The sequence below is a fragment of the Panicum virgatum genome, chromosome 8K (genome assembly GCF_016808335.1).
Source record: "Panicum virgatum strain AP13 chromosome 8K, P.virgatum_v5, whole genome shotgun sequence".
Lineage (NCBI taxonomy): Eukaryota > Viridiplantae > Streptophyta > Magnoliopsida > Poales > Poaceae > Panicum > Panicum virgatum.
The window spans coordinates 53862770-53886850 of record NC_053143.1 but is presented as its reverse complement, the minus strand read 5'-3'; the positions used below and the strand labels follow the sequence as shown (position 1 = coordinate 53886850).

The following is a 24081-nucleotide window of genomic DNA, read 5'->3' as shown; positions in this document are numbered from 1 at the left end:
TTCTATTTTTTGAGCTAGTACGACAGGTGTGGGGAACCAAGAGGGAAGAAGACAAGACCGAGTGAAAATCACAAAGCACATCAGATGGTAGCTAGAGAATTCAATTGAGAATAAGAAAATAATTGCCCGGTTCCCATATAGATATTTAGCTGAATAAAATTAATCGAATACACAGTATTACTGAAATGAAAATTTTGGGTCCGTTTTGAAGTACAATACCCAGCACGCGAAAATGGATGCACATACAACATTTCTCACACAACATGAACTTCAAAGGCATCGATCAAAGAACGCATATGGTAATACACAATCTGATCGATCATCTCTGGTGCATGCGTGAAAGGCTAGCTGTCTACTCATTCCTGGCTAACATCGATGATGTGAGTGTCAGGATGAGGAGCAGCCGCTGACATTTCGGCATCTATGGAATATCCAGTCGACGGTGGCGGCACGTCTCCGTCAACCTCATCAGCAGTCCTGCAGAGCCAAGAACGCGTTCAGAACAGAGCGATGTCCATCGAATTAGGTAGAATTATAGTTACATGTATTAGATGATAACCTAAAAATCAGTAACCAATCTGATCACCTGACAAGTACAAGTGGCGGAGGAGGAGGGTTCGCTTGATGGATAATGAGGAGATAGGCGTTGATGGAGAGGAGGAGGCCACAGTAGGAGTCGATGCTGTTACACAGATCACGGAACTGTCCGGCCGTGCTCCTTGCCCTAAGGACGCGTAAGAACAGAGTGCTCTGTTTGTAGGACTCGATGAGGTTGTGCGCTTGCTTGAGTGCATTGTTCACCTGATACCCCAGCTCCGCCTCCAAGTGCTCCTGCTGCATGATCCAGCAACAGGCTGGGGAGCTCATCAGGAGCAGCCGGAGCATCTGCACACGGTCCTCCAGCTTCCGGCATTCCTGCTTAACCTCATGAAACACCAGGAAGCGCATCGCTATTGTGATGAGCGTGACGGCGTCCAGTCCCAGGATCTGGACCAGGTTGGCCGCCTTCCCCACGATGTCCCAAAACGCCGCCATTATTTCGTGTAGTTTTGAGACGATCGCTAATACGGGAAATGGATATGAATGTAGAGCGATGAAGGACGATTTCGATCTAAGTCTATGCCACTGCAAAGAGTCGGGTCCCTGTATATATAACAGCCGGAGCAAGTATGTTTATTTCATACAATTAACTGATTACTTCGTCTCGACAAGAGGTGACCATGGGATTGCTCTGCTGCTCATGAGCCTGAGCTGCATCTGCATTCATGTTTTCAAGGCTCAGGGGGGTTTCAGAATGAGTTACCCACTTACCCTGGGGCGCCATGCGGGTATGGAGTACCCTCCGGTTCATGCACTGGAAGCCTTTTGTTTCTCTGCTGCACCCACGTTAGATGCCCTACGACATGTCTCAGAGTTTATTCCAACTTTTAAGGAAGGCGCAGGGAGCAATCGCAACTCGGCGGAATAGCTGTGCACACCCCGGGACATCACATGGAGCTCCCAGGACTTCACATCGACCTCCCAAGGACTCCCAGGGAGTTCACATGCCTGACCATTCCATTTCAGCACAGCAGCAAATGTTGACCAAATAAACCCTCTGACTATTCCAATTGGTCCCACCCACCTTTGTTAATAATACAGAATATATAGCACATGTCATGGGACATAGCCACGCGAAGGAGGTAACTGTCTCTGCTTGTCGTCTCCAACACCCTCCTGCTCGGTCGTAAGGTGGGGACGCCATGGCCAAGAAAAAGAAGCGGTGGACGGAGGACGAATCAAGCTCCAGCAGCTCGAGGTATGCCACTCACAATCACACGGATCTACGCTCGTCCGAATTTGATTTGCTTGAAACCTCACCTGACTTGCTGGGGACCATACAGCTCAACTGATGACCTGCCTACAGAGGAAGCCAGATGTCGAAGAAGCCGGTCTCAGGCACAAAGACAAAGAGATGCTAGGAAAAAAAAGGTACTTCTATGTTCTTGGTGTCAGCAAATTGCCGTAGTTGTGACCTCCCGATCTGCTTGTGAAGCTTTAATCTGCTTCATGATTTTGCACTATTTGACTTATATATTCCGAGTTTTTCCCCCGAGCCCCTTTCCCAGTCTCAGATCTGAAAGATTTGCCGATTCGAGCTGCATTTTATTAGCCTGTTACTACCGGTGCTGGGCTTTGGTCACCACCACGGGATCTGTCTGCACGCATCCTCCGGCCCCGTGCCTTCTGCCAGTAGATGATCCAAGTCGAAGCAGCGGCAGCACCCCCTCTCCCCCGCGGGCTGGCCGGTGGCCACGCACCATCCATATCGATCCCCTTCCTCCTGCGACCGCATGCTGCTCCTCGCGAGGGGAGACATGTGTGCCACCATGTGTTGGCTGCCACCACCAGGCCCCATACGGCCATACCCAGCCTGCGGTAATTAGACGTGCCGTGAGGCTGCCCGGTCGTGCATGCACGTGAGGGTATGGAGAGGGAAAAAAAAAACGTATGCATGCGCATAATTTGAAAATAAAAATATCACAGTATCAAAATCGAGTATCGAAATCAAAATCCAATTGCACATTTGTGTTTGTTGCAATAAAAGTTTCAAAATAAGTTCTCACACCACTATGTTTTAATGATATATTTTTGACGGAAAATACTTTTTCATATATTCTAATTTGCTTATGATGTTTGCAAAAATTGCTTATGGGTTTACATAATGTTGCCTCGTATACCTGAGTTCAGTGAAGTGGATATTGGTGTTCATGCCTCTATGTATCTCAAGGAGTGTTGTAGATACAAAGATATGTCATCGCCAAGCCATATGAAAAATGATTATGGATCTGCAAACATAAAAACTTTAAATGCTACAAAATAAAAAAAAATCCTTGAATAACAATACTAGATAAAACTTTGGACCCATATGTTGAAAGCTTTCAAACATGGAGCCTAAAACTTTAAGCAAGCACAATAAAACACCTAGAGACATGTGTTGGGAGCCTTCAAGAAGGAATCCTAAAACTTTCAATTATATATAAGGTAATGACTTCATTACGACCGGTTATACGTTTGTGCTATTGCACGACAGCCTATATTGGCCCCCACCCCTGCAGACAGCGGCACATGGAAGCAATTTCAAAACTTAAAAAACCTGTAGTTCTTAAACTATCCATCAAATATAAATTCCGATTGTACAATTATATCTCTTTCAAAGATATCTTCAAAACAAGACCTCACTTGAATATGTTTCGATAATATTTTTCAAAACACATAAATTCCTTTATATACAATGGAATAAATGCCAAAGTAATTTAGTTAAAATGCTCAACTGATCTGCTAAAGTTGCCTATTATTTATTAAGTTTTGAATATGTGAACAAAGAGTTAAGAAATGTATAAACTATTGGATATATGTGTCAAAAAATTTCAAATTCAATTATAAATTCCCGTACATATATCTTAAGAGTTGGGAATAATTTATTTTAATTACCATATTTTGAAGTTTCTTTTATCTATGAAAAGAAAAGTTTGAAATATGTAATATGAAAGTTGATGGCATAAAGCATTCCGTGTGTGATTTGGAAGTTTCACAATATCGAATGTAAAGTTTTGAATATGTGATTCAAAATTTTATGAAATTCACATTAAACAATGTGTTTTGGTCACTCAGTCTTTTTAAGGTGCCCCTGGCTTTCTATTGGTAAGCATCAAATCTTTTTTCTATAGTATCAATTTTTTTTGCGGGTATTCTATAGTATCATTTTGGTACATCTCAAATGATACTTATGTTGAGAAATAAGCAGCACACTCTCTTATTAAGTTGATTAAAATCATTTTTTATTCTGAGCAATGTTTATGAACCCGTTATGTGCCAAGGTGCTGTGACGTTTTCTCTTGAAATTGTTAAGAAAACTGTCACATTTCTATTTTTTCAATTTTATTTTGGTATCTTTGGAGTAACTTTCTGCATAAGAACATTTTTTTATTACTTGTTCTGTTTCTCTTATTCCAATAACATGTAATAGAGTTGCGCACGCTCTTTCAGCATGTGAGTATACGACAAGGGGATGGGTGGTGTGGCTCTATTAATTAACGTTATTTTTCTTTCTCTCTTTTATTCATATTCTAAAAGGATAGAAAATTTTCATGTAGATATTCTTTATCCTTATCTTATAGCGATATATTTTCATTATTACCAATTAATCTATACGGCTTTCTATCCCATTCTTACACTACTACAAAAACGTTGATTTGTCCCGGTTGGGAAACCCCTGTTGTCCCGGTTTCCCAACCGGGAACGCCAGTCCGGGACAAAAGGGGTGCCCTTTTGTCCCGAGTCTGGCAACCGGGACAAAAGAGGACCTTTTTGTCCCGGTTGGTAACACCAACCGGGACAAAAGGTGCAGCCAGCGCCCACGTGGCTGGCGCACCCTTTTGTCCCGGTTGGTGTTACCAACCAGGACAAAAGGTCCTTTTTTTTCATGTTTTCCTTTTCTCAATTCTTTTTCTATTTCAATTATATTTTTGCATTTTAATTAAACTTATGTATTGGAATTCAGTGTGTATGATCTCCACTAATATATATATATAGTTACTTATATAATATTTGTCCTAGATAGTTTGTTTTCATATATAAATTAATTCACTTATATATATATATATGTATACACATATCTATACATGTGAATTCCTTTACATATGCAAATGTCTAGGACCAATATTATATAAAGATATATATATATATACACACAGACATATATATATATTATTGGAGTGCTTATATATATAATACATACATACTCCATCATATTTGCATAGGTATATTCTTTCTTAATTACATAGGTATATTTGTTCATAATTACATAGTAGAATTCGCCTTTTGGAAATTTAATACATACATACTCATAAATAGAAATTTAATACATAGACACACATATATATTTACATAGGTATATTCGTTCTTAATTACATATATATGCGTATATTGTCATATTTGTTGTGATTGTCAATATTAGATATTCCATCATAGTAGAATTCGCCTTTTGGATCGAGGACTTGCTCAACAATAAATCCGGAGAATTGTTCTTGAATCACCATAATCTTTTCCTCCGGTATTAGTTTATCGCGCATCTCCCCGACCTATGGAAAAAGGGGATAATTAATTTTGACTAATTAAAATACGAGTTCAAATATTAACAAGTTTTTTACTTACTTCCTCCTCCCAATCTGTCCAGCCCTTTGGAGGACCTACCAGACCATGGATGTTCTCGCATACATAGTATGCGCACAATACAGTGCCTTGTTTCTGCCTCATACACTTTAAGAGAGAAGAAATTATCAGTTATTTACATGAATATATAATAAAACTAATGAATCATGCAACGAATCATCCAAGTGCGTACCGGAAAATCTGTCTTGATCTTCAATTCCTTGTCAAATTTGCCTGGATGATTTTTAGCGAATTCTTTCCAAATCCTGTGCATGATTAGAACAATTATAGTCAAGTAACAAAGTGATTCAAATTATCGGTCATCGACGGAGTAGTGGTAGAATTACTTTTTCATCATGTTAAGAAGATTTTCGTATTGTTCTGGAGGTCTCCTCAATGAGTCCATAACCACGAGTAGGCTCTTCTCGGGAATTATGACAATTAGGACCCAGTGTTCACTGCAAGATTATACGGAGGCAGTTCTTGGTAGTTAAGGTTTAAACAATTCGATTACAGAATAGAAAGAGTTAGACGGAAGGAATCACTCACGCAAAGTTGTAAGGAAACAATATCATTTGCTTGTTGTGATGAACGCTTATGTACTTGAACAAGTTTTGGAATATCTCATCAGAATTGTCACGTAGAAGCCTCCAATTACAAGTAATTGGGTTGATGAAGCCGAGGTGAGAGTATCCCTTTCTTCTACAAGTATGTATCTCCATTCTACATGATACCGAATAAATCAAGAGATCAGTATGTTGAGATCAAGCAAAACAATACGTAAGGAGAGTAATATACTTACAGAACCCACAAGCCGACCATAGAGATGTCGAGGGCCTCCTGATGGAATAGTTGGTAAATTTCTTCCCAATTTATCCATATAATGGCCTCCCCCCGTAAGAAATCGTCATCTTTAATCTTTGCTCCCTGCATGAAGATGCAATCGGCCATCGCACGCATGTAGTGCTGGTGCAGCTTATACATTTGCGTTGGAAGCACAGACACTACTTCGGGGGGTACAAGAGTTTTGCCGATCTCAAACGTCCATTTGACGACCACATCGGCCTTTGGAATATCTTCTCCCCCTGCAATATGAGCCGCCGTCAGGTTTGATTCTTTCAAAAATGTAGTAAAGTCTTGTTCTTGCGTCGTCTGTCCCACTACGAGAGGCTCTATTGATTGTTTCTTTTGGGCTCCGAGCTGTGGAACGTTGGACGACGACGACTTTGATTGTCTCTTCTTTTTCTCAGTAGTTTTGATAATTGTGCATTCGTAGTCTAAAGGGAGGTCTCTCGAAATGATTTTTCTCTTATTTGCTTCGCACATTCCCTTAAAAAATTTCAAATATATCGGATTTATGACTTTCTCGGGCTCCGGCTTCGGCTCCGGCTTGAAGTGCTCTTTAACTCTTTCTTGAGTTATCCGATCACATTCTTCGTGGCTCATGTCCCAGGGTTTAATAGGAGCCTCCTTGGTTTTCTTCTCCTTTTCCTTCTTCTTTGGAGGCTCCTTAGCCGGTGCAGCCACCTTCTTTGTCGGCGGCCGTTTCTGCTTCTTTGCCGGCGGCGGAGGGGGTGACCATGGAGGCGACGGTGACGCTTGATTGTTCATCGGCGCATGAGATGATGGTGATGGAGAATGTGCCGGTGATCCTTGCCGAGACAGTGCTGCCCTTGGGGAGTTTTGCGGAGATGCCGGCCTTGGAGAGGCATGCTGAGATACCGGTCTTGGTGTTTGATCATCCGACTTTAGGACAATGTAGCGCTTATCCCATAGGATGTAGCCATGAATGACTTCTGCTAGTGTCCTCTCCCCATTGCCTCCAGGAATATCAAGCTTGAGCGTCTCCCAACCCTGGCACACCTGCTCCATGCCAACTCGTGTGTATCCAGGCGGAATTTGCTGCCCGTGGTACACGTCGCCTGGTTGGGTTGGCATGGCGGTACCGTACGCAACAGTGAACATTAAGTTCTTAACGACAGTCTGCATGTCACAAGGTGTCCGCTGGGTGATCTCATCCACTGGAAATCGCTGCGGGGCCGACGCTTCAACTACGGCCTGGATCCCCGTTGGCTCGGCGACGGCGACGTCTATTGAAGCGCAGCTGCTTTTCCGCTGAGACAGGTGATCGGCTGCGACATTAGGCTCTGGAGGCACCGTTTGCGCTTGTTGTTGCTGGCTCATTGCTATGGCCACTTGGCGTTGAACTTCTTCCTCCAGTCTTTGATCGTGTGACATGAGCCGTTCCTCTAGCCTTCGCATGTGCTCCCGCTCATCATTCTTTCTTCTTTGCCGGCTTCTATATGATTCAATGTAATCCCTGAACCCATACTTCCACGGAACCACGGCTTTGCCTCTTGTGCGGCCCGGATGCTCTGGATTCCCAAGGGCGTAAGTCAGCTCGTCCCTCTCTATATCCCTCTGGAATGTTTCCTCGGCCACTGCTTGCATGGCCTCCTGTAGTCTCTGGGCTGCTCGCTGGATGTTTCGCCCATAGATGCAGTCACCAGTCAATGGGTCCAAGCTTCCCCCGTGACCATAAAACTAGGTCCTTGACCTTTCAGGCCAGTTCAAGGTTGCAGGTTGGATGCCTCTGTCAAGCAGATCCTGCTCCATCTTCTTCCATTTGGGTATTGCAAACTTGTAGCCTCCTTGGCCTAGAGTGTGATGGTACACTTTCTTCGAGGCATTGTCTTTGGCCTTCTGCACCTTCTGAAGCCCAAACTCTGAAGACTTGTATTCCACAAATGCATCCCAGTGACCCCTGAGCTTTTCGAGCTCGCCGGTAAATACGGGTGTGGTCACGGTCTTGATATATTTCTTCGTCAAAATTTTCTTGAATGATTGCAGCTGTTCGGCCATCTTACTCAGGGTCCAGCGCTTGCATATCTCTTCGGATTCAGCTGGAACCGTGAAGTTTTTCTTAAGCTCTCGCCAGCACCATTCTTTTTCTCTTTTGGGTACCGCATCACGTTCCTCGCTTGGATTGTAAGCTTTCCAGAGTCTGAAGCTGATCGGGATGTGGTCCCTGACAATACATCCGGATTGTCTTATGAATTTTTTGGCGGCAGCTTCTGGAGCGATCGGTTCGCCATCTGGACCAACTTCCGTTATAATGAACCGCCCTTCCAGTTTTTTTGTTGGGCCTCACTTCGTCTTTTTCTGCTGCGACGATGATCCAGACGGCTATAAAAAAACATTCATAGTATTCATATAGATTCAGATGAAAATATGATTGTCACTACAAATAAGTATAGTTGTGATATGTACATTAGCACTTTGTTCAGCAGCAACGTCATCCTAAATAGATGGTGCCTCAATTCCATCACCGGACATATTCAAATATATGTCGGTATTGCTGCCATCATCAGCTTGTTCAGGGACATCTCCTTGACCTTCGCCAATCATATTCAACAGGAACTGTTCGTCTTCCGCGTCTGTGTGTCGCGGGTCCATCGTAACTAAAATATGAATACAAATAAAACCCTTAAAAAATTCTCTAAATAATCCACATATTTGCGAGCATTTAACTAAGTACCAATCGATGGATGAGGTCCAGTAATATTCTCTATGTAATTCAAGAAATAAACTTGAAATCATCTATATATGAAATATTCTAGACGGTTTTTTCACTAAGTAACGATCGATGGATGAATTCAAGAAATATACATGAAATATTTAAAAGAAATTTAAACTCACTTTACACATACATACATACATTCATACATTTCGAGAATTTGTAAATATACCTTTATTTACACAACAAATTATGATTTCACTCTAAACAATAAATTATGATTTCACTCTAAATAACATGAACTCTAAATAATATAATTTCAAAAGTAATTAACACCCTATTTGTCATCAAAATTAAACAAATTAACAAATAATATATATTTTACAACATAATTTCTAAACAAACAATCCATATTTTCAAATTTAAACAAATAATCCATATTTAAACTAATTTCTAAACAAATTTAAACAAATAATTGGGCTCGCACAGGCGAAGGCGGGGCGAGCCGGAGGACGCGGGGCTCTAGGCGGCGGCGTGAGGTCGGCGGCGCTCGGGGACGTTGGGCTCGCGCGGCGGGGTCCGGGCCGGGATGGCGGACGTTAGGAGTTCTCTGCAAATTTTTCAGATTTAATGGATAACTTTACAGGGTATGAAAAATAACACAAGTTATTAAGGCATAAAGCATAACTGATTTTTAAAAACAGTTATACTGTACTTCAAGTGTTCACATTTTTACAGCAATCATAACTAGTTGTTCATTGGCTCCGGTAAAAATAAGGAATTTTTCCTAGCACAGAAATTATGATTGAAACCCTAGTGCTAGAAACAACTAATCTACCTAAGTATCAAACTAGAGTACCACTTAATATCAACAGAACATGACTTGCAAAAACATTTATTAAATTACTTCTCATGATTTCTAAAGAATCTTATATATAAAGATATTATTTACCCCTATGCAATATACTAGCTAGGTACATTTTATAAACATGTACTAAACTATGTATTATGATCAAGAAAATTTTACAGTGAACCACTCATACTTAAAGTAAGCTACTGCAAAAATTTCATAATTTTTAGATTAACAGATCTATAGAAACTAATTAATCAAGACTAAACACAATCTAAATTTTTACAGGGGTAAAGAGGTCATTTCGCCATCATGGATATTTTTCCTCCGTAGATCTTACTCTAACAAATCTAACAAAATTTATTTCATATTTTTCCCATTTTCCTTTGATTTTATACGGATTTTACGAGCTTCAGCCGAAATCAATCAACAAATAAAGAAAAATCCCCCCTACTCCCTCCACTGACCAGCGGGCCCCGCTGGTCAGTGGGACGGGCGTCTTCCCCGCCCAGCCACGCACACCGCAGTGGCGGTGGCGCGCCAGGCACAGGGGAGAAGGGACCCGCGGCGGCGGTCCGCGCGGCGGCTGGTTGGCGGCGGCCCGGTGGGGCCCGCGTGCGCCGAGGCGGCGGGGTGGACGGCGACGGCGTGCCCGAGCGGCGGCGCAAAGCAGGGGAGGCGCGGAGTGGCTGTCCCGGCGGCGGTGGGGCCAGGCGGCGGCGGCGCGAAGCGATGCGAGCACCAGTACGGGCGTGCGGCTCCGGTGCTCGCGCTATCGTGGCGGGGGGGGCAGTGCGGTGGGGCTTACTGGTGCTCTATTTTAGGTGGAGCGGCGGTCAATTCGTGCGGCGGGGGCCGGGGATGGCCGGAGGTGGTGAAGACGAGGTGGCACGGGGCCGGGGACGGCGGCGCACCGGTGAGTGGCCTGGCGGGGTCGTCGTCCAAGGCTGCCGGGGCGTGGAGGCGGCGGCGCTCGTGGACGGCGGCGGAGCAGGAGGCGCGATGGGCGAGACGACGGCAGCGCGGCGCAGATCAGGAAAATGCGTGTTGGAGGAAGGAGGAGGTTGAGTGAATATATAGGAGGCCCCCCTTTTATCCCGGGTGAATCCACGACCCGGGACAAAAGGCCCTTTTGTCCCGGGTCGTGGCTTCACCCGGGACAAAAGGCCCCCCCTTTTTGTCCCGGGTGGTGGCTTCACCCGGGACAAAAAGGGGTTTTTGGGCGGGCCGAGAAAATTCCCAGCCCGCGGCCCTCCTTTAGTCCCGGGTGGATCTACCACCCGGGACAAAAGGGGCCCTTTTTCCCTCGTTTCCCGCCTAATCTTATGTTTGTTTTTGTTTCTTTTTACTTCTCTTTTAAAATTGGCTTTCATTTGTTAATTTAGTTAATAAAATTATGGTTCCAAAAATTATGGAACAAAATTTCTTATCTCTATATAAACTTGATACATGCAACAAAAATAATTAATTTTCATTCAAGTGATTGGGTCAATGAAATATCTAACTTTTTTGAAATCATATTTGTTATTTTGACCATGCAAAAATATATTAGGTGAACAAATTTTTTCAAACGGTTACTTTTCGACAGAAAGTGGATTCTATCACGATATTAACGTTTAAAAAGTGAATTTTAGATAAAATTAAGCAATTTCATGATATTAATGAGTAGTGTGTCAGTTTGAGAGATAGTTTGTGTTAGTGAGATTGTGTGTTAGTGAGAGAGTATAGTGTGTTAATATGAATGTAATTTCATGAAATAAATAAAATTAGTTGAGTAATCCATTATTGAATGAAAATTATAATTGAGTCTGGTAATTAAGTGAAAAATATATAAAATAATATATATAACACATAAAGTATAATTGTACAGTACATATATAATAAAAGTATTCGAATTCCGATTATGTTTTTATACAATAATATAAAATGATTCAAGTACATGAAGGATTAGCGGTAACAGACTTTCTCTTCACAAATGTCCCTTGATTATGATCATGGCGCAAGTATGGAGCATCATCATTGGCTAGCAGGATGCATGGATCAGCATTTACTTCGAAAGGTGGAATGGCAACAAAATTATTATATTCTTCTGACAAGTCTGTCTTATCCTCCACTCCAACGATGTTTCTCTTTCCTGATAGAACTGTGTCGCTTAGGCTCATCCTTTTGCTTGTTTATCCCCTTCTTTGGCTTGCTGGACATGTCCTTAATGTATAAAACCTGAGCGACATCCTGGGCTAGGACAAATGGCTCGTCTCTATACCGAAGATTGTTGAGATCAACTATTGTCATCCCATACTCATCTTTTGTTACCCCTCCTCCAGATAGCTTAACCCATTGGCAACGAAATAGAGGCACCTTAAAATTGGGACCGTAATCCAGCTCCCATATCTCTTCAATGTAGCCATAATATGTGTCTTTTTTTCCATTATTGTCCGTGGCATCCATACGAACACCGCTGTTTTGGTTGGTACTCTTTTTATCTTGGGTTATCGTATAAAATGTGTTTCCATTTATCTCGTACCCTTGGTATGTTAAGATATTCCAAGATGGTCCCCTAGCCAATAAGAACAGTTGTTCACTTATATCCATGTTATGCATTAGATGCTTCCGCAACCAGCTGCAGAAAGTGTTCACGTGCTCACGTGTAATCCATGCCTCAGACTTTTCCGGGAAATTTTCTTGTGTTCCTCGATATATGGGTCAACCAAGGATGATTGTTGAAGAACCGTATAATGTGCTTTTTTGAATGAGAAATCATCTGTGTAGACATAAGATTTCTTTCCTAATGTACCCTTTCCAGTTAGTCTCCCCTCATATCGCGATTCAGGGACACCAATCGGTTTAAGGTCATCAATAAAGTCAACACAAAAGTCAATGACCTCCTAAGTTCCGTAGGCACTGGCGATGCTTCCTTCTGGACGAGCTCTATTACGAACACATTTCTTGAGTACCCCCATGAACCTTTCGAATGGGAACATGTTGTGTGGAAATACTGGTCCGAGGATATCAATCTCTTTGACAAGGTGCACTAGAAGATGTGTCATGATGTTGAAGAAAGATGGTGGAAATATCAGCTCAAAGCCAACAAGACATTGCACCACATCGTTTTGCAGCTTTATCAAATTCTCCGGGTCAATTATCTTATGAGAAACTGTGTTGAGGAAGGCACATATCTTCACGATGGTTAACCGGACATTATTAGGCAGAATCCCCCGCAGCACAACCGGAAGAAGTTCGGTCATAAGCACATGGCAGTCATGGGACTTGAGATTTGTAAATTTCTTCTCTGCCAAATTTAAGATTCCTTTTATATTGGATGAGTATCCAGATGGAACCTTTATACTGCTCAAGCAGTCAAACATGGTTTCTTTCTCTTCCTTGCTAAGAGTATATCTGGCAGGACTTAAGTATTGTCGTCCATTATCTCGCTGTTGTGTATGTAAGGCATCTCGTTCTTCCATACGTTGCAATTCTTGACGTGCTTCTACTGCATTTTTTGTCTTTCCGTACACTCCCAAGAATGCTATCAGGTTGACGAAAAAATTCTTCATGAGGTGCATCACATCAATTGCATGACGAACATCTAAGACTTCCCAATATGGTAGCTCCCAAAATATAGATTTCTTCTTCCACATGGGCGCCATTCCGTTTTCGTTCGGAACAGGTTGGCTACCAGATCCCTTTCCAAAAATAACTTCTAGATCTTTTACCATGTTGAAGACGTCTTTACCACTACGGTGCATCGGTTTTGTTTGGTGGTCCGCTTGGCCTTTGAAATGCTTGCCCTTCTTTCGTACCGCATGCCTGATGGGAAGAAATCGACGAAGACCCATGTATACAACTTTCTTACAGTGAGTCAACCATATATTATCGGTATCATCTAAACAGTGTGTGCATGTTTTATATCCCTTGTTCGAATGTCCTGACAAGTTACTAAGAGCAGGCCAGTCATTGATCGTTACGAACAGCAATGCTCGTAGGTTGAAGTTTTCCTGTTTGTATTCATCCCACATCCGTACAACTTCATCGCCCCAGAGCAATAAGAGTTCTTCGACCAATGGTCTTAGGTACACATCAATGTCATTTCCGGGCTGCTTTGGACCATGGATAAGCACTGGCATCATGATGAACTTTCGTTTCATGCAGAGCCATGGTGGAAGATTGTACAGACAAAGAGTCACAGGCCAAGTGCTATGACCACTGCTCATCTCACCAAAAGGATTCATGCCATCCGTACTCAAACCGAACCTTATCTTTTTCGCATCCAAATCAAATTCAGGGTACGTTCTATCTATTTTTCTCCACTGCGACCCATCAGCGGGGTGTCTCAACATCGAGTCTTTCTTGCGTTCCTCTTTGTGCCATCGCATCAACTTAGCATTATCTTTATTTCTAAACAGGCGCTTCAAACGTGGTATTATAGGCGAATACCACATGACCTTCGCAGGAACTCTCTTCCGGGGAGGCTCCCCCTCGACATCTCCAGGATCATCTTTTCTAATCTTGTAACGCAATGCACTGCATACGGGACATGCATCCAAATTCTCGTACTCGCCTTGGTAGAGGATGCAGTCGTTGGGGCATGCATGTTTCTTTTGCACTTCCAGTCCTGAAGGGCAAACAAGTTTTTTGGCTTCATACGTTGTGGCAGGCAATTCGTTGTCCTTAGGAAGCATTTTTAAACAAGTTTGAGTAATTCACCAAATCCCTTGTCGGATACACCATTTGTCGCCTTCCATTGCAGCAACTCCAAGGTGGTGTCAAGTTTCTTCAATCCATTTTGACAATCTGGGTACAACAACTTATGGTGGCCCTCTAACAACTTCTGGAACTTCAACCTCTCCGTTTCACTCTCACAGTCTGCCTGCACATTGTGCAATGCCTGCCCCAGATCGTCGCTGGGATCATTTTCTGCTACATCTGCTTCGGGCTCTTCCATGGGAATATCGTCCTCGAATGCACCGATTCCAGCATTCCCGGGAAAGTGGTCGTCAAAATCTTCTTCTTCATTGTCTTCCATGGTAACCCCCTGTTCTCCGTGTTTCGTCCAACAAACATACTTCTCCATGAAACCATTTGCGAAAATGTGGCTGTGTAGGATTCTTGAAGATGAGTAATCCTTGTTATTGTTGCAATGAACACACGGGCAGCACATAAAACCATTCTGTTTGTTTGCCTCAGTCACAGACAAAAAATAATGCAGGCCATCAATGAATTCTTTCGAACGTCGGTCAGCATTGTACATCCATTGCCGGTCAATCTGCATTTTAAATAAATCGATTTGAATTCTTTACACGTATCGAATAAATAAAATATATCAAACCTAAATTAAACTAAATGTAACATAACATGAATAATTAAAAGATATGCAATATCCATCATACATCTTGATTAATTAAAAGGAGTACTTAATCCATTACAGAACTTAACAAAGGAGTACTATACATGAAACTTAAAAATTCGGTCAACAACACATAGGTTTTCAACCGTCCTTGCGTTGGAACACAAAATGCTCTAACGGATTTCTTGCTGGCGCAGAAGAAGATGGCGGAGCTGAAACCTCCGAGTTTGGTGGTGACGAACCGTAACGCCGCAATAAATCCTCAAGATCAAACGGAGGTTCCTCGCCCCTTGCCATGCATTCTCTATATTCTTTTTCCAAATAACGGAGCGCTACCCTATGAAAAGCACTAGGTTTTTTGGACCGACGACCTACTCGAGTTGTGCCCTTCTCTCCAGAAGGACAACGATCACCCCCATCGGCGCCACTCCCGCCAGCTCCTGAACCCATATTTTACTGAAAAATACCTTTATTTTCCACAAAATTATAAATTCTTACCATTACAATGCAAAAATTATTTACTATTACAATTACAATGATCAGATTAATAACTCTTGCAAATAACAATGAAATCATATAAAAAAGATGAAATGTATCATTAATCCTCAAGAAATCTCTAATTAATTGAAAGAAATCTCTATAACTTCTAATTACTTTGACACCCTTCAGTTCCAGGAGTACACTCTTTTCAATATCCAGAAACCCTCTAGAAGAAAAATAAACCTTTATTTCTGAAAATGTATATGTCAGTAACCTCAACCCTGCGGTGATGACACTGCCTTTCGGGGGAACACGGTGCGGTACAAGGATGTCACCAATCGGCCAGTCGCAGCACCAACATTTACGATTAATAGGCACAGCACTTGGCACAGGCAGATTAAGGACGTATAATTGTTTCGAAATAAAGATTTTTTTAGCTTCTAGATGGTTTCAATGTGAGCCTGATTAAATACATCAATAGAGTGTCAAAATAATCCATTCATAATACAAAAAATTCTATAATATACTCATTTCATTAATTCATTCATGAATAAAAAAATCAACTATCCACAATATGGTCATATATACAAGTACATCACATGAAGTGTCTACACTCATTCTAAAAATTTCTACTATCCACATACTCATCTAAATCTAAAAGAAAATCACACCTACATATGCAATCTAGCTAGCTAAATGTCCAAGAAATGAGCTAGCTACACATTTTCTCTATTTCTAAAGCATGAAATGAGCTATACAAGCCAAGGAAGAAGAGAAAAACAAGCCCCAAACCTTTAGCGCCGATGGATGGATGGGGAATCAAAGATCTTCACAAATGTGGTGAAGAAATGAGCAAGAACTCCTCTATCCCGAGCCAAGAACAGCAAGAAAACAAGTGAGCTGAATGGCTCGGGCGGGGGGAGAGGGAAGGGGATAAGGGGCCCAAGGCCTTTTGTCCCGGTTGGAGGCACCAACCGGGACAAAAGGCCCATGTCCCCCCGCTGGCTCGGCTAGCCGTTGGACCCGGGACAAAAGCCACCTATTGTCCCGGGCCCCCGGGCCCAAAGGCTGCCGGGACAAATGGCCTGGAACAAAGGCCTGTTTTGTAGTAGTGTTAGTTTCTTTTTTTTCATTGTACGATGTTTGACATGTTTGTAATTGAAACCTTATCTTGAACTATATGTTTTACATAAAAAAATCAATATGCTCATGGCTTTCTATATACATGGTTTGCAAAGCAATGCATACATGTTTTACCTTAGCTTGAGCTATGTGCGTGTGCATGAGTACTTCGGGATATTATTATTTAAAATGACAGAAGCAACATTGGACAAATTTAGGGTTACTTTTTGTTATGTCTAGTAATGACCGAGGTGGATAATTCAAATATGATGCATTTCCTACCTCATATTTTGTAGGAGTGCTTACATTTGATCATGTGGCAGTAAATTATTAAAGCTTTGTACTCCATATTGAAATGTTAAGAATAAAATTGTGTAATGAAATGTGAAACTTGAAACAAAATCCCATTTTTAGATCCATTTGAACTTGTTACCCAAAATTTCTCTTATTAGAATTTTAGATTGCCAGCATACAAAAATGATCGTACTAACACAGTTAATCTACTCTCAGAGCGAGGTCATACACATACTGACAGAGCTCAAAGAGGAGATGCGCAAACAATCAAAGAAGCTTACTGAAAGTAAGGATGACACTAGTGAAATACGCAAACAGTTGGAGAAGCTTACTGAAAGTTACAACGATCAAAGCAAAAAGTTGGAGAAGCTTACTGAAAGTCACAGTGACCTATGTAAACAACTGGAGCTTCACACTAAGGGCACAAGTGGTGATGATTCTGCTGCTTCAAGGTGTTGTTTGCTCGTACCATATATCTGCTTTGCTCAGTTGTTTTGCAGAATTTTCATAAGGTAGCAGAATTTTCTCTATTGCAGATCACAATCGAATCAAGTGCAGCAACCAAGATACAAACTCAAATTTACATCTGAGGTGACTGAGAAAATTGAAAAGGGGCAAAGCATAGACATAAGTGTAGCTCTAGTTGAATATAATAATGAGGATCAAACTGTAGAAGATGAACCCCTTGCTTCTGCAATAGTTGAGTTGGTTGTTGTTAATGCAGAGTTCAATCAACATGATAATCAATACAATTGGTCCAGAGAGGATTTCGAGAGAAACATAAAGAAAGCACGACAACCAAATTCAGCAGCAGGAGGTGTGGATCAGTCAGTAAAATCAATAGTGAGTAACGGCCGATTTAACTTAGCTCATGGGGTTAAATCTCACAGCGGTTCTAAAATATTCAGTAACTCTAGTAACAAGAAGGTTAGGCTTGGGGTGATGGTAGTGTCGCCAACAGAAGAACGAGTTCTAGAAGGGTTGTCAAATCCTTTCTTTGTTCGGGGCCATGACAGGCCAAACAGACAAGGTAAGTACTCTTTTCCTATATTCTACAAATACATTCTCAGTTCTTCTGTATTTATTTGAATCTTTCTATATTCTTTGTGATGTTTCATGTATTGGTACTTTTTCAACTTCACATTACTAAAATTTATAAACTCCACACAGGTACTCCACATGTAATTTTGAAAATATACACTTCTATTTGGAAAATAAATTAGAAGTGTAATTTTGTGAAGCTGCTACCTACAAATATTCTTCTAGTTTTCCACCAAAAACATAGTTTGCTGAAACTAACACTAAAAACAATTCTATATATTTTGTTTTCATTACAAACCTTTTTTAATATGAACATAAATTCTTATTTTCTACAAATACGAACATTTTTAGTGTTAGAGCATTTTTAGTAGTAATGAACAAGCATTAGAGAATATCAATAAGATCAGCAAGAAAATGGAGATAATCCACGCCTAGTTTTATGCATACCTTTGTTTATGTACCTGAATCATTGAAACAATGCACTAACAGCTGCCAACCTAGTTATATTTTTTATTTATATTATCTAGATCATGTACTGTCCATAGTGCAGGTTTAATTAAAAAAATTCATATGTTTGCAATATTATATAGCTATTGATGAGATGTTGGCGAGTTACGACTTCACGGACCAGAATGCTATGGGGAACAACTTTTTGGGGGCTCCTGGAAACAGTTGGTTATGCTGGTTACTTATGTGATTTTTTTTATGATTATTTCTTTGAGATATTAAACTCTTAAAAAGTGAAACCATGAGTAAGTTGTAATCTGAGCAGCAAATAGAATTTCTTACTGCTGCAAACTATCAACTACCATATATTATTGTACCGAACTACCATATTATCAAATCACATTCAATGGTTAGTTAGGTGTAGCTACACGCGCACTCTCTCTCCCTCTCTCTCTCTCTCACACGTGTGTGTACTTAGGTTGACTTAATTAATATATATGTATATGTTCTATTACTAAAATAAAATTAAAGGAACCACTATCGTTAATGTCAATGGCTAGAAAATATTTTTTTCATCAATAGGAGTATAATGGTATATATAACAAGATTGACATAAAAGAATCGTATTTCGAACAACAAACACAATACGTTGTATTCAAAATGAAAACATGTATTATTAGGATATAACTAGGTCAGTTTTACTCAACTCTTTATAATTAAGGGGTTTGTAAGTTAATTTAATTTTACAAGCTTATTACCGAACTTTTTGTAGTAGCAAACAAACCTAAAAGAAATATCGATAAGATCCACAGCAATATGAAGATAGTTTATCTGGGTTTGTACAGTATACATTTGCTTATTTTACCTTGATCACCACAACATTTTACCTTGTTGTTTAATCTTCAATTTGAATATTTTTGTTCTAGTTACTTTGATCCATTCAATAGTGCAGATCATTATTAATTTCTTTTCCTTTTTGCATCGTCCTAATACTTTATTTGGAGATGGACTACTGTCATCGGCATTGGTTGGCATCGGCACGGGACAGAATTTTATGGGTGATGACCATGTTCCGTTTCATGCTATCGGTGAGTTGGCCGGTTCTAATTTCTGTGTGGATTTTTACTGTATATTTTGAAGATGCTAACATGTAAGTCAGTGTATTTTGGCCACTTCAAAATATTATTCTAGCTAGACACTTGGTCAACACTATAGGGAAAAAGAAAACGAGATCATATACAAGAATAAAACGAATGCCATCCCATTAATAGGAAGGGCCGGAAAATCGAAACGTGTGTACACCACTGCTTGGTCCAGAAAATAACACTACCGATTGATAAGGAGTTCTAAAAGAAGTATATTGTCATATTTTTATCCACAAAAAGACAATAGGTTGCATTCAGAATGAAAACCTATTGTTACACCAATGCACATATGCATTGGAAACTGTAGGTCAGTTTATTTTCTTGTTACTAATTAAGCCATTTGTAATATGATTTAGGATTACAAGAGGTAGTAGTTATGATGTTATAGTATTACAGACTGATGCCGCTCTCTAGAGGGGTTTGAACTTTGAAGCCGGAATCTTTTCCATTGTCTAAAAAAAGTAATGTTATAGTATTGGCCAACCTTTTTTTACTCAGTTTTCTAAGTTCAGCCTCTTGACATTTTCACTTCACCCATAAATGCCTTAACCGTTATATTCTGCAGGTACGGAATTTAATACGAACCAAACAGCACTTCCAGTGCACCTCATATTGGATACACCTAATGTGGAGCTGAGAAAGCGTCGTTGGGACCTTCTTGAGCAGCTCATGCCGCTGTATAGTTGCCAGCACAAGTCAATTAAAAGCGTTTTGCCTACCATGCGCCTCATGTCAGAGAAGACTCCTCGGAGAGGAGGTGTTCTCATTGAGCCACTTGAGCCTGATGATTCAGATGAAAGGTGCATTATTCCTACAATTCACCCTCATTACATTGAACTACCAAAGTTGTGCACAGAATCAATTAGCACAGAGCCAGACATGCATTTGCGCGGACCTTGTCACTATTCTTGCTATCCATATTTATTAGCCACTGTACAACATTTTTCAGGCGACCGCTAAAGAGGATGATGCACAACAAATACCGTTTGCGATTCGTGAATAAGGTGTGCGAGACGTATTACACACGTGAGCAAATAAAAGCATATGATGGGAACCATCTTAAAGTAGCTCTGTTCGATGAGAACAACACGAGGATCACATATGGTCCCCTGTCTTCAGCTTCTGTTGAGGTCGTAGCTCTCCACGGAGACTTTAGTGTCGATGGTGATCAGGATTACTGGACTTGGGATGAGTTCAGCCGTGGCATAGTGTGTCCACGGCCTGGAAAAGAAGGATCAGTCCTAGGAGGTGACCTCATCTTAGCCCTTGATGATGGAGAGGCATGTCTCGCTGATGCCTTTTTCCAGGTGACATCCTTTGTTGCTAGAACTGGAAAGTTCAAGATGGGCGTAAAAATGCTAGCCAGTGGCCGCCAAGACGAGAGAATCCAAGAAGGGATATCAGAAGCATTCTGGGTGAAGGATCGTCGTGTGGGAGGTACGTACTATACATCCTTTTAATAAGGTTGATTTTACGCTACTTGAAAGGTACCAATAATGCAAGAGGCGTGTTAAAACAAAATCCTTAGAGCATCAGCAGTGGTTGAATTGGTTCCTGACAATTCATGGGTCCCACGAGTCACATCAGATTAGAATGGTTAAAAAAATTACAAGAGCAGACCAACGAACAGTGCATGCACAATAAAGAAACGCTGCCCACCCAATCAACTGCTACCACCATAGCTCCGGCTCCCATGCCCAATTTTTTAATGAGCAATCAATCGACTCTCAAACAGGGTTAACCAATTCGTTTTCCGGTCAAATCCCGGTGTTTAGCGGAAACGGAATTCCGTTCCGAAATTTCGGTAAATTTCGGCGAATTTCGTTGAATTTCGGTCGAAATTTGTTGAATTTTGAATTTGAAAACGAAATATACCGAAAAATACCGAAATTTCGGATCCCGGTGTTTCGCCGAAATTGTTAACCCTGCTCTCAAGTATGAGTCGACTTCTTTCTCTCTCAAGGATTCGTGTTCTCCAATGGTTGCATCGACTTCTCCCAGTGCCATGTTGGATGAAGATTCGGTCACTAAAGGAAGCTCTTATAGAACACTCATTTGCTGCATCTATATATCTAGACTGAGCAGAATTACTAAATAAATTTTCAGTAGTTCAGTAACCGACGAGCTATTATTTTAATGTACCCATCTGCAGATCTGCCTCCAGGGTTCCGGTTCCAGCCAACGGACGAGGAGCTAATTGTTCACTACCTGTGCAAACGTGCCGCCGCGAAGCCCTGCCCTATCCCCATCGTGGCCGAACTCGACATCTACCAGTTCGACCCGTGGGACCTACCAGCCAAGGGCGTAAATGGTGGTGAGGGCGTGTGGTACTTCTTCAGCCCCAGCACCCACAAGTACGGCAACAGCTCCCGTCCCTGCCGCGCCGCCGGCTCAGGCTACTGGAACGTCGTGGGCACCGACAAGGATATCTTCTCCTCCACCGCTGACGGCGAGGTGCTCGGCATGTACAAGACACTCGTCTTCTACAGGGGACGCTGGCCTAGGGGTCAGAAGACAACTTGGTTCATGAAGGAATACCGCCGCCTCCCTGCCGATGGTACCAAGGTCTCGCCGTCGACTTCCAGCATGATGGTACGTACTATGTACACGCCTCCAGCAGTCAAATTAAATCGATGCATTGCTAGCTTACATGAAAACCACATTTAATTTTTCTCTCAGACAACTTCGATCTGGAGCTCTAAGTTTGGAGATTAATTAACTTGTGTGTACGTGCAGCTGGATGAGAGCAGGGTGCTGTGCAAAATCTTCCAGAAGACGGACCAGCTGCCACCCGTACAGTTCATGTGATAGCTAAATAAGCCTTTGTAATTCTATTGCTGTTTTATTTTTTGCTTTAGTGAGTGACCTGCTGTCTATAAAAAGCACAGCCCCTCCCCCCGTTCTGTAGTGGTTGTGAGAACTAGAACCTTTGATCCACTTTCAATTCAATTAAGCGGCCCGGATGTCACACCCGGTTTAAATAAGAAACCGAATGCATCTCATATGTGCGCCAGGATCAAGTTCCCACACATATGATAGATGTCTCAAGTGTATACCTTAACAATGCCATAACGAAAAGAGAGTATTAAGAACTTTATTACATGACCGACAATCTTAAGTTTAAACGAATAAATAAACGTTTATAGAGTAGTAGCGGATCTTCAACTTCACAGGCAGATGACTGGGAGACATACGCCTAGAAATCCTCGAAATCTTCTGGGAACTCCGGACAATTATCTTGGTCTGAACAACAGTATGCAAGGGTGAGTACTCTTATGGTTGGTACTCAACAAGTGGAAGGGAATAGATTACACTACATGCAAGGCCAAACCAAGGAATAGCTGACACGGTTTGACTGCGTTTAGCAATTTTAGTTGATCAGGTTTTATTAGCAAGCATTAACTATGTGTAAATGTGTACCATTATCCCAAGATAAGAGTATGAAGTAAAACAACAGTAACCAAAAAAATATAACACCAATTTAGATCATCTTGAAGTTCAATTATCATGTGAGGGTCCAAGCCGCTCTTGACTGTGAGCACGGCTGATATACCAGTTTTACACTCTGCAGAGGTTGTACACTTTACCCACAATTCGTGTTCCCCTGTATCGCCCGGGTTTGTAAAGCTCTTAAACACTTCCTTTGGTGACTGGCGAGAAGTTCACTACGAGGCCTTTACAAAGATTCCCTAACCTATGACAATCCGCTAAGGTTTCAAGTCAAAGTGGTCATAACACTTCCTAATGAGGAGGTACCTTAGCAAAGGACCATAAACAAAATCATTGCCTCAAGAGGTCCGAGCTATACTCCATCAATGCACCCCCTCTTGCCCTTTCGGTAAGATCATCATAAGCTAGAGTTTCTAATTAATTAGCCAAGACCAGAGCCATATAGTATTGTGGTTGTACTATTTTTCTGGGTGGTTCTCCATGTTCCAATTAACACATATAATCTTGTTTAACAACAATAAGCCATTGAACACGAAGTAAACAAGTATAGCATTTGTCTCATTATTAACCAACCATAGCCCAAAAAGTAGTGGCAACTAGCAAAGTTACCCAACATAAATTAAACCCAGGTTTGATCAAGGAAGGAAAGTAAACAACTAGGCACATCCTTAATTTTGGGACCCGTCATATTATAGACACATGCACGCATATAAAGTAAATGTGAATATTTCTGTTGTCGGTCGAAACCCACCGGCGAGCAGCGACGGGCAACACGAAGAGCCGAGAGGTTGCTAGGGCGCTAGAGGCACTGCTCCCTCGTCGACGGCCCGCAATTTCTGTCACGCGCCCGGAGGATGTGTGAAAACCGGGCGTGCCACCTGACCTATACCCGATCAGGAGGGTGCAAACGTGCTCCGAACAGTTTCTTGCATACAAAGACACGTGTAAACGTAAGTCCGAGCCGTGGTCGGCTCCCCGGGACGACTCTTGCATCGGCTTTGAAGAGCCGATCGAGTCCCGGTGTCAGATGGGATCTGATTGTATCCAGATATGGTAAATAAAACAAATAACTATAAAACTGCTTTAATTAAATCTATTTGATCTAATCCACGATAGTAACAGCTTCACTGTTAGATCGGAACATCCTACACGTGACTAGGCCTAGCGAACATAACAGACAACTAAACCACAACCCAAA

The 24081-nt window shown here is 41.6% G+C and overlaps 1 protein-coding gene across 2 annotated transcripts; it reads left to right on the top strand.

Moving 5' to 3' along the window:
* Positions 1 to 1683: 1683 nt before the first annotated feature.
* Positions 1684 to 22414, top strand: LOC120645239. 2 transcript variants are annotated; one of them, XM_039922041.1, is made up of 10 exons: positions 1684 to 1798; positions 1884 to 1971; positions 17017 to 17252; positions 17337 to 17830; positions 18432 to 18512; positions 19287 to 19376; positions 19999 to 20233; positions 20383 to 20870; positions 21586 to 22025; positions 22113 to 22235. In XM_039922041.1, exons 1-10 carry the CDS (start codon positions 1743 to 1745, stop codon positions 22146 to 22148), a joined length of 2244 nt encoding a protein of 747 aa, XP_039777975.1. In that variant the 5' UTR covers positions 1684 to 1742; the 3' UTR covers positions 22149 to 22235. The 2 variants fall into 2 exon arrangements, with proteins under 2 accessions (XP_039777975.1, XP_039777974.1); XM_039922040.1 differs by having other exon boundaries at positions 1691 to 1798; positions 22170 to 22414.
* Positions 22415 to 24081: the final 1667 nt, after the last annotated feature.

Bases quoted from the DNA above. Each gene is read 5' to 3' on its own strand.
- LOC120645239 (XM_039922040.1), top strand. From the start codon at position 1,743: ATGGCCAAGAAAAAGAAGCGGTGGACGGAGGACGAATCAAGCTCCAGC. The intron at 17,253-17,336 runs GTGTTGTTTGCT...TCTCTATTGCAG, and splicing joins GATGATTCTGCTGCTTCAAG to ATCACAATCGAATCAAGTGC. The intron at 17,831-18,431 runs GTAAGTACTCTT...AATATTATATAG, and splicing joins TGACAGGCCAAACAGACAAG to CTATTGATGAGATGTTGGCG.